The sequence below is a fragment of the Oryzias latipes genome, chromosome 21, assembly GCF_053564925.1.
Source record: "Oryzias latipes strain Hd-rR chromosome 21, Olatipes_Hd-rR_3.1".
Classification (NCBI taxonomy): domain Eukaryota; kingdom Metazoa; phylum Chordata; class Actinopteri; order Beloniformes; family Adrianichthyidae; genus Oryzias; species Oryzias latipes.
In genome coordinates, this window is record NC_136257.1 from 5810541 (window position 1) to 5824006 (window position 13466).

General features: G+C 40.5%; 1 protein-coding gene across 8 annotated transcripts in view; it reads left to right on the forward strand.

The window, feature by feature from the left end:
- Positions 1 to 6969, forward strand: part of sema5ba (sema domain, seven thrombospondin repeats (type 1 and type 1-like), transmembrane domain (TM) and short cytoplasmic domain, (semaphorin) 5Ba) — a 210072-nt gene extending 203103 nt beyond the window's left edge. For all 8 annotated transcript variants that reach the window (XM_011489256.3, XM_078939655.1, XM_020713350.3 and 5 more), the window contains 2 exons: positions 101 to 306; positions 4472 to 6969. In XM_011489256.3, the coding sequence (XP_011487558.1) occupies positions 101 to 306; positions 4472 to 4648 (383 nt within the window). In that variant the 3' untranslated portion in view covers positions 4649 to 6969. The remainder of the gene's footprint in view (positions 1 to 100; positions 307 to 4471) is intronic.
- The last annotated feature ends 6497 nt before the right edge of the window (positions 6970 to 13466 follow it).

Consider the following 13466-nt stretch of genomic DNA (forward strand, 5'->3'; position numbering starts at 1 on the left):
CTCTGGTCTTATTCATTTTGATTAATGATGTGAAAATTGGGTGCAATGCACCTATGTTGCTTGGCTTTTACCAACACTGTAATCCCTTTTTTTTTTCCAGCTTTCACCTCCATCCAACTAATCACCACTGGTGTTTCCTGTTTCCTTGGAGCGGGGTTGCTGTCCTTCCTAATCTATGTGTACTGTCAACGTTTCCACAAGCCATCACAAGAGTCAGCTGTCATTCATCCCACCACTCCAAACCACCTGAACTACAAGGGCAACACCACACCAAAGAATGAGAAGTACACGCCGATGGAGTTTAAGGTAAGGGATCTGAAGTGACACCTGAACAAATGTTAAGGTGACAAAAAAACATAAATATTAATACCAAAGATAGTTTTTCCAGGATTACTAAAAATTAAAGAAACACACAATGATTCAGGGGCAGCAAAAGTGATTCATGTCGCATTCAGAGCTTTTATTCTTTCATTTATCTAAATAGGCCACCAACAACAGAAGATAAATTGCCATTCTTCTTTGCACCCTGGTTTTAAACAGAACCTATAATGAAAGCTTTAAGCCTTTATTACTGCGCACAGACCTACTTCCGATGAATGGGGCTCATTAACTTTAAAAAGCATTAGTAAACCCTGCACCTCCCACAGCTATCTGTCTACTGCGCATTCACATTTACAGCGAGTCAAGACGCTCCTCGCATTTCAAGTTTATAAACAAATGCAACTTGGTTTCCCATCTCAGCAGTTCACCAATATTGTCTATTGGCAGTATTCATTTTTCTGTCTGTATTCTGTAAAATGTAAAAAGTGGCTGGAGGAGTGAGTGATTATGGATGCAACTTAGTCTCATTATTACATCAAATAAGCCTGGCATCGTTTACACGCTGTTCAACTTGGGACATATTTGTCCAGCAGGCTGTCAATGCTTCAGACAGCCATAAGCTTCAGTTGTGCGGTATTTTTGTTTGAGAAAATTTAGGTTTTCTGGTGTAGAAAACGTCCCACTTCTGGTACAAGGGATGCTACGTTCACACCGGGCATGTGACTCGCTAAAAGCACATTCTTGAATGCACATTTAGCATATGGTGTTCACACTGTCGCGCTACTACATCTACAGTTGGAAGGGGCTGGGTGTGAAATGTGGAAGCAGTGCAAATCTCACGGATCTTGCTCCAGCCTTTTTTTTTTATATCACAGCTCGTCTTCCAATAAATTCAATTCAATTCCATTTTATTTCTATAGCCCCAAATCACAACAACAGCTGTCTCAATGGCCTTTATACCGGTAATTGTAAAGTTAACATGGCATCATAAGGATGATGAATACATAGAATTCAATAGAAAAATTCTAAACTAAACAGACTAAACGGAGCTGGGAATCCCTGCCCTTAGATCTTCCTTTGCGGTGAGGAAAAACTCCTAAAAAAAGAAGAAACCTCAGGGGTGTCCACATGAAGAAAGGATCCTCCCCCAGGACGGACAGGCGATGTACCAGAACTCTCAGAGAAGAATTAGCTAGAGAAGAATTAGTCCAGCAGATGAGCTTCGTCCAGATAAAGTTGTGGGACAACTGGGGGCGCGAGTTTTTTTTTCAACTAGGTAATGCTCGTTCAGTGGATCCCAAAAATGTTTTAAAACTAGTATAGCTACGCGTGATCGCGAGAGTTTTAAATTCGGGAGCCCGAAAGGCACATTTAATACACTTTTCATGGGAAGTGGTCGCTTGGACTGAAGTTGCTGAGGCCAGTGTGAGCGTAGCTTGAAAGGGCATAAGCTGATATTTACATCAACTCACATGACATCCAGTTACTTAAGCTTTTTTGCCACACCTCTGAAGAAGTCACCACAAAAACAACCGGAATTCTCCATCAGAAGTCGTTTACCTTTCAAGTCCTGCCCCCCTGAAGAGCAATGTCTAGTACAGGATGTTTTCCTTCACCATTTAGTGTATTGTTGTTTTTTAGTTGTCTTTTCCATGTAGAAAAATTCTCTTCCAATCAACCAAGGCAAATCATTGCACCAGGAATCCATCATAGAGGAGTAATCCACTCTGTAACAACATGTAGCGCGCCGGCGCGCGTATACACGCCTTTTGGGCTTCCTCATTCAAAACGTTTACGCATAGCTACGAATGTTTTTACAACTGTTTTTTGGGCTCCACGTACAAAACGCTTGGCCAACGAACATGTTTTGCCAGTTAAACCAGGTCAAACTCTGACTATTCAGGGACTTGCAAACTCACCAGACTTAGAGCGTAGCTAGTTTATCTGGGGAACCTAGACACAGCGACGATCCCGACAAAGTCTGTATTTGCAATAAAAATAAGCCAAGACCTCTCTCCTGACATGATGGACATCCATATCCTCCATGGCAAGGATGCTGGCAATGAACGATGAACTGTTTCTGTTTTGTCCCGCAAACCTCGAGATTTGCACCGCTCTGATATTTTTTCACCAGGCCTCTTCCAACGGTAGGTGGTGGACATGAGCTAGTAAACAGTAAAAAAAAGAAAATACTTTTTCACTGAAGCCCAAAAAACTAGATCTCAATAACATCAGTGTATCTTTCTTCTTCCTAACTAAGTAGAGTTTTTTTTAACACTTCTTTTTATTGAGTAGATGTTTTCTCTGAAGCCAGCCCTTGTGTGTGAGTCCAGATAGATCCTAAAGGTTTTTCTTCAGCCAAATTATAAAATCACATGGTGCCAATTTACACCTCTCTTTCTTTGTGATGCCTGTCGTCACTCTTGCAGCTGTGGTGGTGTGAACGTGGCGCCGACGACCTTTGTGGTGTTGAGAGGCTGAACTCGTTTTGTTTAATGATCACAGAGGGTGGCCAGACCCAGCTCGATGTGCCAGTGATGTTTCTGTGTAGCACAACAGCACTCCTGTGCAATATGTTCCCTTTTTCTTCAGGCCAATTTAAGTTCCCTGGAAGTATATTTCACTGACTTTAACCTGATTATCTCCCCGCCTTGGTCCCTGGAGCTTTTCAGATGGATTACATTAGTCTAATGCTTCCTGTGGAATGTGTTTCACCTTACGCTCAGCTTTACTGCAGACTTGCCAACAGCGTTTCAAAAAAACTGCTGCTTTTGCATTTGTTTTCCTTTTTTACTTCAACTCCAGTAAATTGATGTCATCCTTTGCATTAAAAAACTACAGAGACCTGACAAATCCAATCTATTATATTTGTTAGCGACATTTTTAAATACACAAACAGTGTCAGGGTTTCTTATTTTTTATGTACCTGAAGACGAGAATCGCTTCTGTCTGCCGTAATAAACACAGCAAAAATGTACTGCTCTGCCTACATAAACAAAGAACCCAAATGGATACATGCTTTGCACAAAGATGACTTTGTATGATGGATTTGTTGTACGATGCAAACATTTGTCAAAGTGTAGTTTGTCATTTTTTTGTAGATGTTCTTCAATGATATCTGTTTGAGCAGTTAGCACTTTTATTAATATAATGCTTAATAATCTTAAACTAGTTACAGTTGTCCCTCGTTCATTGGGGGCTCTAAAAATAACCCACGATAGATGAAATACATGTTACAGGATTATGGATTTCTTCCGGTGTAAAACCCCTCAGTATGCACACTTTTACCTGACAGATGTGAAAATTTTCTTTTTTCTCTCTCTCTTTACTATTAAAGTTCTGACCTTTGCCAGAAAAATACATCCGGTCAGGGGCGGAGCTACAGGGGAACAAAGGGGGGCCATCTGCCCCGCCAGCAAAAAGCTTTGCCCTCCAAAGATTTCTGTAAATGTAGCAAAGTAAACAAATTGTGTAAAGGAGACACAGCACAGAGAAGATTGATTAGCAAGGTTTACAGCCAGTCAGAACGCAGAACACACAAAAGTTTAAAACCTGTGAGGCTGCAATATAGCAAGAGAACTCTGTATTCACTGCAGATCAGACATTTCCTAATTTGACTTTTTATTATTTTCAATAAAGAAGCTTATTAAAGGATGAATGGTGGCCCTAAAGTCCAAATCACGCCACGCAAAAACATCTTAAAAGATGACCACAATTAAAAAAGCAAATCAAATCTTTAGAAAAATCTCAGCATTCCATTTTAGAAAACAAAATAAAATCCAGAAACCAAAATGTAATAAGCATAAAAAAACAAATTAACATTTTTGGAAAACAAAAGTAATTTACAGAAAACAAAATGAAACTTTAAAAAAATGAAACACAATGAATGTTGTTTTGTTCTCTAAAATGGAATGCAGTTTTTGGTTTTGTGATTTGGTGATGTAATTTGCACTTTAGGGCCGAAAATGAAAAAAACGTCTTGCTTTTTTAAGATAGAATTTTGTGGCATCAGTGCGACAAAAGCAGATGTAATTGCACACAGCTTTTTTATCTTGTGTAAATTAAAAAAACAAGTTTAATTCATTGTTTGTCCTGCTTTGTAGATATTGGGCAATAAAGCTCTGCCTTTTTTCTTGATGTCTCACTCCAGACGTTGAACAAGAACAACCTGAATCCAGATGAAAGATCAAACTTGTACCCGACGCCCCTCCAGCAGACTAACGTCTACACCACCACCTACTATCCCACAACGCTTGGAAAGTTCGACTACCAACCAAACTCCTCCCCTTCGCCATGCAGAACCTACAACAACAGTAACAACAGCTGAGACGCAGCCCACAGACATCTCTTTGTTCCCCTGCCCCAGAAGGACACTGCCCCATTGCCACGCTGGCTGAAGCAACATCCACTGAAGTCCTTTTTCAGAGCTTGGCTTGGTTTCTTTGCGCACCATTGCTCTTCTGCTCGCTCCCAGTGTTCTCTGCATGGTGGGGTTTGTGATTTCAGTGCCATTTGTGGAACTTTTCCATCAGAAGATGTCGCTTTGGAGTACAATGTGAAGTACAGCGTTAGTCAGCCATTCAGGGGGAGGGGGGGGTTGTTTTTTGAAGAGCCTGACTGGATAAAGCTGTGTCAACTGGCTGCTTTGGATTGAAAACAAGTGGAAAAAGTTGAAGGAGAACACGTCCACTTTCGGGATTGTTGGGACTGCTGGTGCCGGGTCTAGTGGGCCCTCCCCAACTTCCAGCCGCTGATATGAATAAGGCATGAATGACGAGTAAACACTTTTGACTCACTGCTGTACGCCTCATTCCACATTCTCAGCTTGTAACAAGCTCGAGTTCCCGAGGAACACAAACAGCTACAGAGGACGGAGGCTCACATGGTTCCTGTCCTGCCGCACAGCACAGAGGAAGCTCACAACAACAAAAGAGGAAATGCAATGAGTTCATTGATTAAATAAATTACAGATCTGTATCGACCTGGTTGTTTGGTGGGGGGGGGTGCACTCCTTTTATTGTTGGAACTTCACGAGACACGAAAGATAAGAACTAAAGTTGATTGAGGTTTTGTATGCCTACTAAGAACAAAACAGCATCACCCTCAGCTGAAGAGAAATCCCGTCTCCACTCCAGGCTCAAGCCTTTTGTCAACGAGGACATCTACTCACGGGGTCAAAGTGAGGAGTGTGGGGTGATTCTGAAAGCTTTGGGAAAGCCAAGGTTGCCTGTATCCAATGGATGGCAGGGGTGATTCCTTTGATTTCTTTTTTTTTTTCTTTTTTTCGGCAAGAACAACAAAAACTTCTGAAAGAGAATTAATTGATTCTCCAATTCATTCTCTATTGAAGGACTGCAATTCTACGGAGTGCTAATTAACGCGGCGGTCAAATCAAATATGGCCGTGGTTCTAGAAAGTGGGTTTTCTATGAAAGTAGAATAAGCTAGCAGAGAAGCACTTGTTTTTTTTCCATTTGTTTGAGGATGTTGATTGATGTATGTTGCAATGAGCTGTAGCATAGGAAGAAATATTTTTGTTAAAAAAAATATAACAGATTAGCTTTTTTTTCACTTCATTGAAGGGTTTTACATTTCTAATCTTCAACACGTTAAATATTCTAAATTAAATCATGATTTTTACTGTTTTGGAGGTTGTTGGATTTTTTTTTCTTCTATAAATACTAACAACACTTTGCCCAACTTAAAGAGAAAACCTAGCTATGCTCGCCTAGAAGTTTGTCCGTTTAAAAAAAAAAAAAGAAAAAAAAATGAATGCATGAGTGTGTGAATGTGTGTAGGTGAAGGCTCATGTCCTATGTGTGGGTTGTATTTTGAATGATGTAAATGCTTTCATACATTTCCTGAGTTCTGGTTTTGTAGTCCCTCTTTAAGCATCCTTTTTTTTTATTCTCTATTGTGGGTTTACAAGCTAAAGAATCGCATCATTTTCAGTACTGACATAATTTATAGTCAGTTTGAATTATAAAGGGCATTTTCACAGTTGTATTTTATCCTCCTTTTCTGATTGATGAATTCTAATCTGACTTTTGAGTTCAGCTAAGTGTACACGCACAATGCCAGAGCTCTATTTGTACATAGAAGCATCAGCTTTCCGCCCATTCAGCGTTCTCGACGAGGAATGTGTAAATGTATCTGTATATTGTACAGTTAACACTGTTTGTTTAAAAAAAAAAAAGGGCAGCAGCTAAGTAAACAGGCAAACTGGGAAGTTTGTCTGGGGACAGTGCTTCGCCACGTGTCTCTCCGCCTGTTGACAATGACCTCTGCAGCTGATCAAACACCAGGTTTCCAGAGAGTTGGAATCAAGAGGAACAACAACTTTGTGAAGCACTGATATTGACCTGACACTATTATACAATTTGAACTAGCAAATAGTGGTTAAGTGCAAATCATTTTGATCTAAAGCAAGCTCCTGCTAGCCTGGTTAAAACCCTCCCCCCATCATATCATTCGTATCTCAACTCTGTACCCTGCGACGTGAGGCCCTTCTATGCAACTTACCAGGTGTACTGTTAGATCTGTCATGTAGACTATAATCACTGCCTTTTAGACACTGTGAATTTTTTGTACTCTATATTTTTGTATATTGTACATTATAAGAGACAATAAACCTTAATGCAAACATGAACTATTGATCATTGAGCTCTGACTGATGGAAACTGTTAGACTTTGAAGGGCTGAAGTTTTAACCCTTGTGGCATCTTAGAACACGTCAGTGTAAGGGTGGGGTCATCTAAGACTTAGATGACCCCACCCTTACATTGACGTGTTCTCCCTACCATGACAAAGGTGGATAAAGGTGGAGAGGATTTCATGTAATCCATGGACACCAGTGAAGATCACAAATCATTGAAGAAAAAAGGTTCAGAGCACTGTCTAGTGGGTCTAATTGACCCAACTCCCAATGTTAAAGTGCCTAGGATAGCACAAGGGTTAAAGGCATTTAATAAAACAGCCTTGTTAGGAAAGGTATTGATCATATAATCTGCTTTTTTTCCTACAGATTTCTGTTGGTAGTGTCAAAATGTCATTTCCATATCTACCGCTGTTTAGCTGGAACACTTCCATTGATGTGCTGCCATGATGTTAACAGATGCTAATTGGCAGTCAGGCTCAGTTATTTGCTCACATTTCCTTACAGTAACTCCATCATTTTATTTTTGTCTGTGCTCCCAACCATTGGCTGTATATGAAAATTGGGCCAAGTGATCGTTACATTACTCTAAGAAACAGGCTTTCTAGCTCCAAAGCAATGAAATCATCAATAAGCAGCCATTGGTCAGAATTGGTCCTTGTTTCTATGGCATGGTGGGCGGAGTTGAAGCTGCTCAATGTGTCCGTAGACTTATTTTTGTAACCAGCATCCAATGTGTGATGTCAGAGATTATCCATTCAGTCTACAAGCATTATGTCTACACTAGCATCTTTTTCATTTGAGATGTTTTAGCGATTTTACATTGTTATGTAAAGAACAGTGAAAGTTTAAAGGATAGTTATTGCTGATTTTAGTCACTTTAAGAAGAAAAAATGGATCATCGACAAAAAGATGATGGTTTTTGCTGTTTGGATGAACAATGGGATGCTTTAAACTCTGATATGAAGGCCATTCCTGATGGCTGAGGGGTCTGCAGGAACAGTGGCTACACAGCACAGCATGTGATACCATGTCAAGGGAAAAATGTGAAAGGATACAAGGAATTTAACTCTGCTTCATTCTTCACCACCCTTCTACTCTGTCGATGAATGTGTGTGCTCGGCCTTACTCCACCGCCGGTGTAAACACATTCAGAGACCCTCAGTGGTGCATCCTTTGCCTTTCATCTCAAAAACTAATGACTGCAGCTCTGAAATTCTTGGCTGTGTGGAAAGAGAGGAGATGGATGAAACCAATGAGCCGGGTAGTCAGGGTGTGTCCAGCAGAGTGCCGGTGGATCACTGCTGGTGCCAGTGGCTTTGACACCAGTACTTTATCATGGCACCACAAGGCTTCTGTTGTGCAGAAAATCAAGATCAAACTCCAAGAACGTCCTCTGCCACGCAGGACCAGCAAAGATACTAACAAAAAAGCATTTTATTGGATGTAGCTCACACATCAATAATAGAACTCTGTTTGTGTTTCTCCGGAAGACGACTATATCACCCAATGTCAAAACAGAGAGCAACCCACTCTTCATATCTCCAAATGCATAAACATCCAAGCTCTGGAGATCTTATGTCATCCTCATTTGGTTCAGTGCATCCAAAGCTGTACCTCTGAATTAGAGCTGACTCCCTCCACCTTTACTAACGGCCACAGTGAAAGCATTCATCAGCTGGTATTCTGCTGAGAAGAGGCTGTAGATATCGGGCTGCAGGATGCTGGCTGGTCGAGGAAGGATCAGAGGCAGAAGAGACGAGGAAGACCTGGCTTCATCATTCATAACATTAAGGAGAGGGGAAGGAAATGCAAACCCGGTGTTCGGTTTGTGAGGAATGATGATGTACCAAGAAGGTTTAGAAAGAGTCAGCATCTTTAACTAAAGGGACACAATAGACATTTATCATCCCCATTTATGATGAAGAATCTGCTAATCAAAGAGAAGACATTTGGGCTGTTATACACAAGGAGATGACCAATCTTTTGACACAATATTACAATTAATCCATTACTATCAGCCCAGTGGCCTTATGGTAGAGTGCCCCCCTGAGACCGGAAGGTCATGAGTTTAAATGTCATAGTCATACCAAAGACCCCAAAAATGACGCCCAGTGCCTCCCTGCTTGACTCTCAGCATTGAGGGTTGTAAAAGAAATTTTGTCCTTATTAGCTTACTGTAGTTCTAAGTAAGAATCTAACTCTTTAGGCTTAACATTTGTCTTACTTCCACTTTCGGCTTCTCCCATCAGGGGTCGCCACAGCGAACAAGTCGCATGGTAAATTTGGCAATGTTTTACGCCGGATGCCCTTCCTGACGCAACCTTCTCAAGCCGGGCTTGGAACCGGCAAGGGTAGGGAAGGGAACAGGGAGCAGCCCGGAGTCGAACCTGGGTTTCACGGACGGAAGGCACCGCAAACCAGCACGAGCTAAACTGGCTCCCTAGGCTTAACATTTGTCGTCTAGCAGAAAGAAAAGATTATATATCAAGAATGATTACTTGAGCTAACTGTTTCAAATGGTGCAGAACTGTTACATGCATCTGTGCTGCAGTTTCCTAAAAAAAGTTCTTCGTACAGATCAATGCAGCAGCAAATGATCACGAGATATTCACTCTGCAGACAGGTTCAGAGTGAACAGCCGGTTGTTTGATGGCTGTTTTGAAACATCCTGTGAGGATGCAGAGACATGTTCTCACTCAGGAAGGGCAAATGGTTTGACTCAAACAATGCTGCAGTCTGTAAGGATGCTGCCCCATTTATAACTAACCACATCTGACATTGCAGCACTTCTTTCAAGGATAAAAATGGCTTTTTCTGATGGGATTTATCAACTAATTCTTATTCCAGGGGCTGCTCATTTGGTAAAGTTAGTCTCGGCACAAAGAGCTTGAAGGAAATAATTGAGCTGGAATTGAAGGACATCAATTGAGATTATAAGGTGTATAAAACAATGATCTTCTTCAAGTCATTTTGCTTTGATCTTACCTCAAAAAATACAGACCAAATTTAATCTTTTGCTTCTACTTCTAAAAGATTTACTGTTATCAAAGACCTGAGAGGCAAACATATATAAATACATTAATAAATCATAGGAACAATAGTCTGTGTTTAACAAAAAAAGCTATCATAGATAAATGAATTGAATATTAGCAGTGTTCACTCTTGATGCCTGAATTTTTTCCAGCTATGACAAAAAAAAGCTGCTTTCAAGAAGTTAAATTGAGGTCATGTTGGAGCTGAAGTGATTCGACGAATATTTGCATCAATAAATTCTAACATCAGACCAACACAAAAGTTACAGGCAGATCACACGCATTCACACTTGCAAGTCTACACCACCGACTTGCTGATGGCCAAGCAGTTCAGAACAAATGTAGCCCGAATTCTGTGCAGCTTTCCCTTTCTTATTTGCTTTCGCCGAAATTTCTCAGTAAAACTTGTATTCGTCCAGACAAAGGTTGAAGGTGAGGTAAGTCCAACAGGAGGCCGTCGTTGGGATCTAGTAAAAATAAATCATCAGGGACTCCCCTCTGAATCCCAGGCTGTTTCTTCTTCTAAAGCCTTTCAAAAAACCTGAGTCATTCTTGAGTTTCTCCCATATGAGATGGCCAGGATAGAGGAGCAGATGTGTCAGTCTTGCCAAAACATCTTAGGACAACTCAAAAAAGGATTTATACTTTTATTAAATTTGTAATTACAAAGAAAACAAATGATGCTTATTTAAACCAACAATTCTTATCAGTTGGTTGCAGTGTGCTAGAGTAACTTTCCTGATAACATCTGGAAAACCTTTCCCGTGATCACAAGCAGGATGGTTTCTGACGCACTCCTTTCAAAGCAGCAGGTGATGCAGGTAAAGAAGTTTGCAAGCTGTCCTCCTATGTCATTGTTAGAGGACAGGATGGTTCAGAGGTGCCACTGTACGTAAACCCAGCTGACAGAGAGAGATGAATGGGAGCAAGTGAGTAGGCAGTGATGGAGAGGACTGTCCTCCTTCTAATAAAGCAGAAAGGGGTAACCAAACGATGTTAAATCACCTCCTGTGCCTTCCTCTCACACCGAGCCAAGTCGTAACTGTTAAAGTATCCGCTGCAGATTCTGGGGCTTGATTCCAAGAAGCTCGTTTGACAAACATTGGGTTTATGGTGGTTGTGCAGCACGGAGCTGGAGCGAGCCATTTGTGTTTTATGCAATCTACTTATCTGGCTGACAGCAGTAGTAAAGGCAGGCAGCAACACTGAGTGGATGCAACATTGATGACTGGCTTGTATATAAAACTGCTGATGACAGAGAAGTAGTGAGGGGGACACCTCTGCCAGTTAACAGGGGCCATCAAAGCTCCAGCTTTTTCAGGAGTTCAAGATTTAAACTACATTCGTCGGATGCAAGGATGCTCAGAATTAAGAATCATGCATCTAATTTCTGCTGTACTCTTTCCAACTTGCTAAACAATGAGTGCAGACTTTTTTTATACATATGAACTCAAAGAAAAATCTTTTATATCAATAATCCTTTTTTTCTTTTCAAATCCACTCTTGTGCCATACAGACGTCAAACAAAGAAACACATTTATGCTCATTTTTAAGCAGTTTTTCTAAAATGACCAAGCTGTTTTTCATGCACTGCCAGCTTGGACAAAAAAAGAACTGGGGCATTGAAGCAAATAAAAGAATTTAGCCTCACAAAGAAACTACAAATGGCTGCTAGAACAGGGATTTAGTAAGCTTTTTTTGATATTTTTGTGTTTGCTTGAGCTTTAACAGCAGTTTTTGGATGTGGATGAGCTTGGGTTCCTAAAGGCTCTTGTTAAGTTTTGATGCTCAGGTTTAGTTTTTAATGCCTGTGTTTTTAATAACCCTTGTGCTATCCTAGGCACTTTAACATTGGGAGTTGGGTCATCTAGACCCACTAGACAGTGCGCTGAACCTTTTTTCTTCAATAATTTGTGATCTTCACTGGTGTCCATGGATTACATGAAATCCTCTCCACCTTTATCCACCTTGGTCATGGTAGGGAGAACACGTCAATGCAAGGGTGGGGTCATCTAAGATGGCACTTGGACAAACTCACGTCTGTCTTAGCGAAATTCGTATTAAGTGATCATTCATTTAACCTTCCACTCCAGCCTTGTCTCATTCAAACCAGGTTTAAGCTACTAATCACTCCAGCTGTTTTTATTTACACCTAATTATATCAACAGTGTGTTTAGGTCTGTTGTTTCTATTAAGCTACGTTCACATCGCCCTTGGCCATGTGTATTCAAGTGACAACTTTCAATGAAAAGTCTATGTAAACGCGCATTTTAGCTTCTGCAGTCAAAACTCTGCATTTTGTTTTCAACCACCATTTTCGGGCTCTACGTACAAAACATGCGTCCATTAAACATATGTTGCCAGTTAAACCAGGTAGAACATTGACCAATAAGAAATTGGGATTTGGTAGTGACTCGTGGATTTGGTTTACTGTGTGAACCCAGAAGCAGTGATAAGCCTAATGACAATGACATGCATTTCTTTCTATAGACTTTTTATAGTTCAATTAATATAGTTTGTTTATTCAAAGATTTAAAGATAACAATTTGTGGATAGAGTAACTACAATTTGTAAAGGGAAGATAGAAACATACATGTATAATATGTTTCTGTCCCGTTTAAGGGTTTCAATTTTACCATACTTATTCTAATGAAAATCGTGTTTTTACGTGTTTTTTATGTGTTCTTGCAGCCTTTTTCTCATGATGGAGGACATATAAAATAATTTAAGATTAAATCTGTGTTTCTAAGTTTTTCTTTTTTCAAGTCGTTATGGATCAGGAGCACATTTAAAACTCGTCATTTGAAAAAGCTCTCAGTTGTGACGCAGTTGCTGAAATGGGCGGGGCCAACGTCAGCTCTATTCTGATGCATCCACTTGCAGACAACTAATGTGAAGAATGTCGAGTCTACAAAGAAACATTCCAGTATCTCAGAAAACATTTGTGCACCCATGATGAATTGTTTCAATGCTGCCCAGCTTCGCAGGGATGAGGAAATGAGACGGTGTAGGGTTTTTGGGAAGCAGTCTTCCTTATTGGCCTTCCAGCCACTATTGATTACCAGTTTTAGCTTTGCTGTTTCATTGACTCTTTGAAGAGATCACTGAAATGTAATGTACAGCTAACCTCTGACATAAGTCACTGGGTATCTCCCTGCTGCAGGGCTAAACGTACCTTTTTTTATCTAAAGGAAAGATATTGTTCTTTTCTTTTAATCATATCCATGAGTGCACCTCTGAGACAGAGCAGAGTGGGAGTGGGAGCTATTGATGTGTGGAATTACAGGCACCATGGGCCCATTTAGGATCAGTTATGAAATCGGTTAATGTAAAAAGAAAGCACCTGCAAGCTTTTGTCCTTTAAGTGTCAAGTTTTGGTCACTGTTGCATACAAAGGAGATCAATTTCCTTCTGTAGAGTCAGAAGAAGTCACAAAACACAGCGGAGAAACAGATT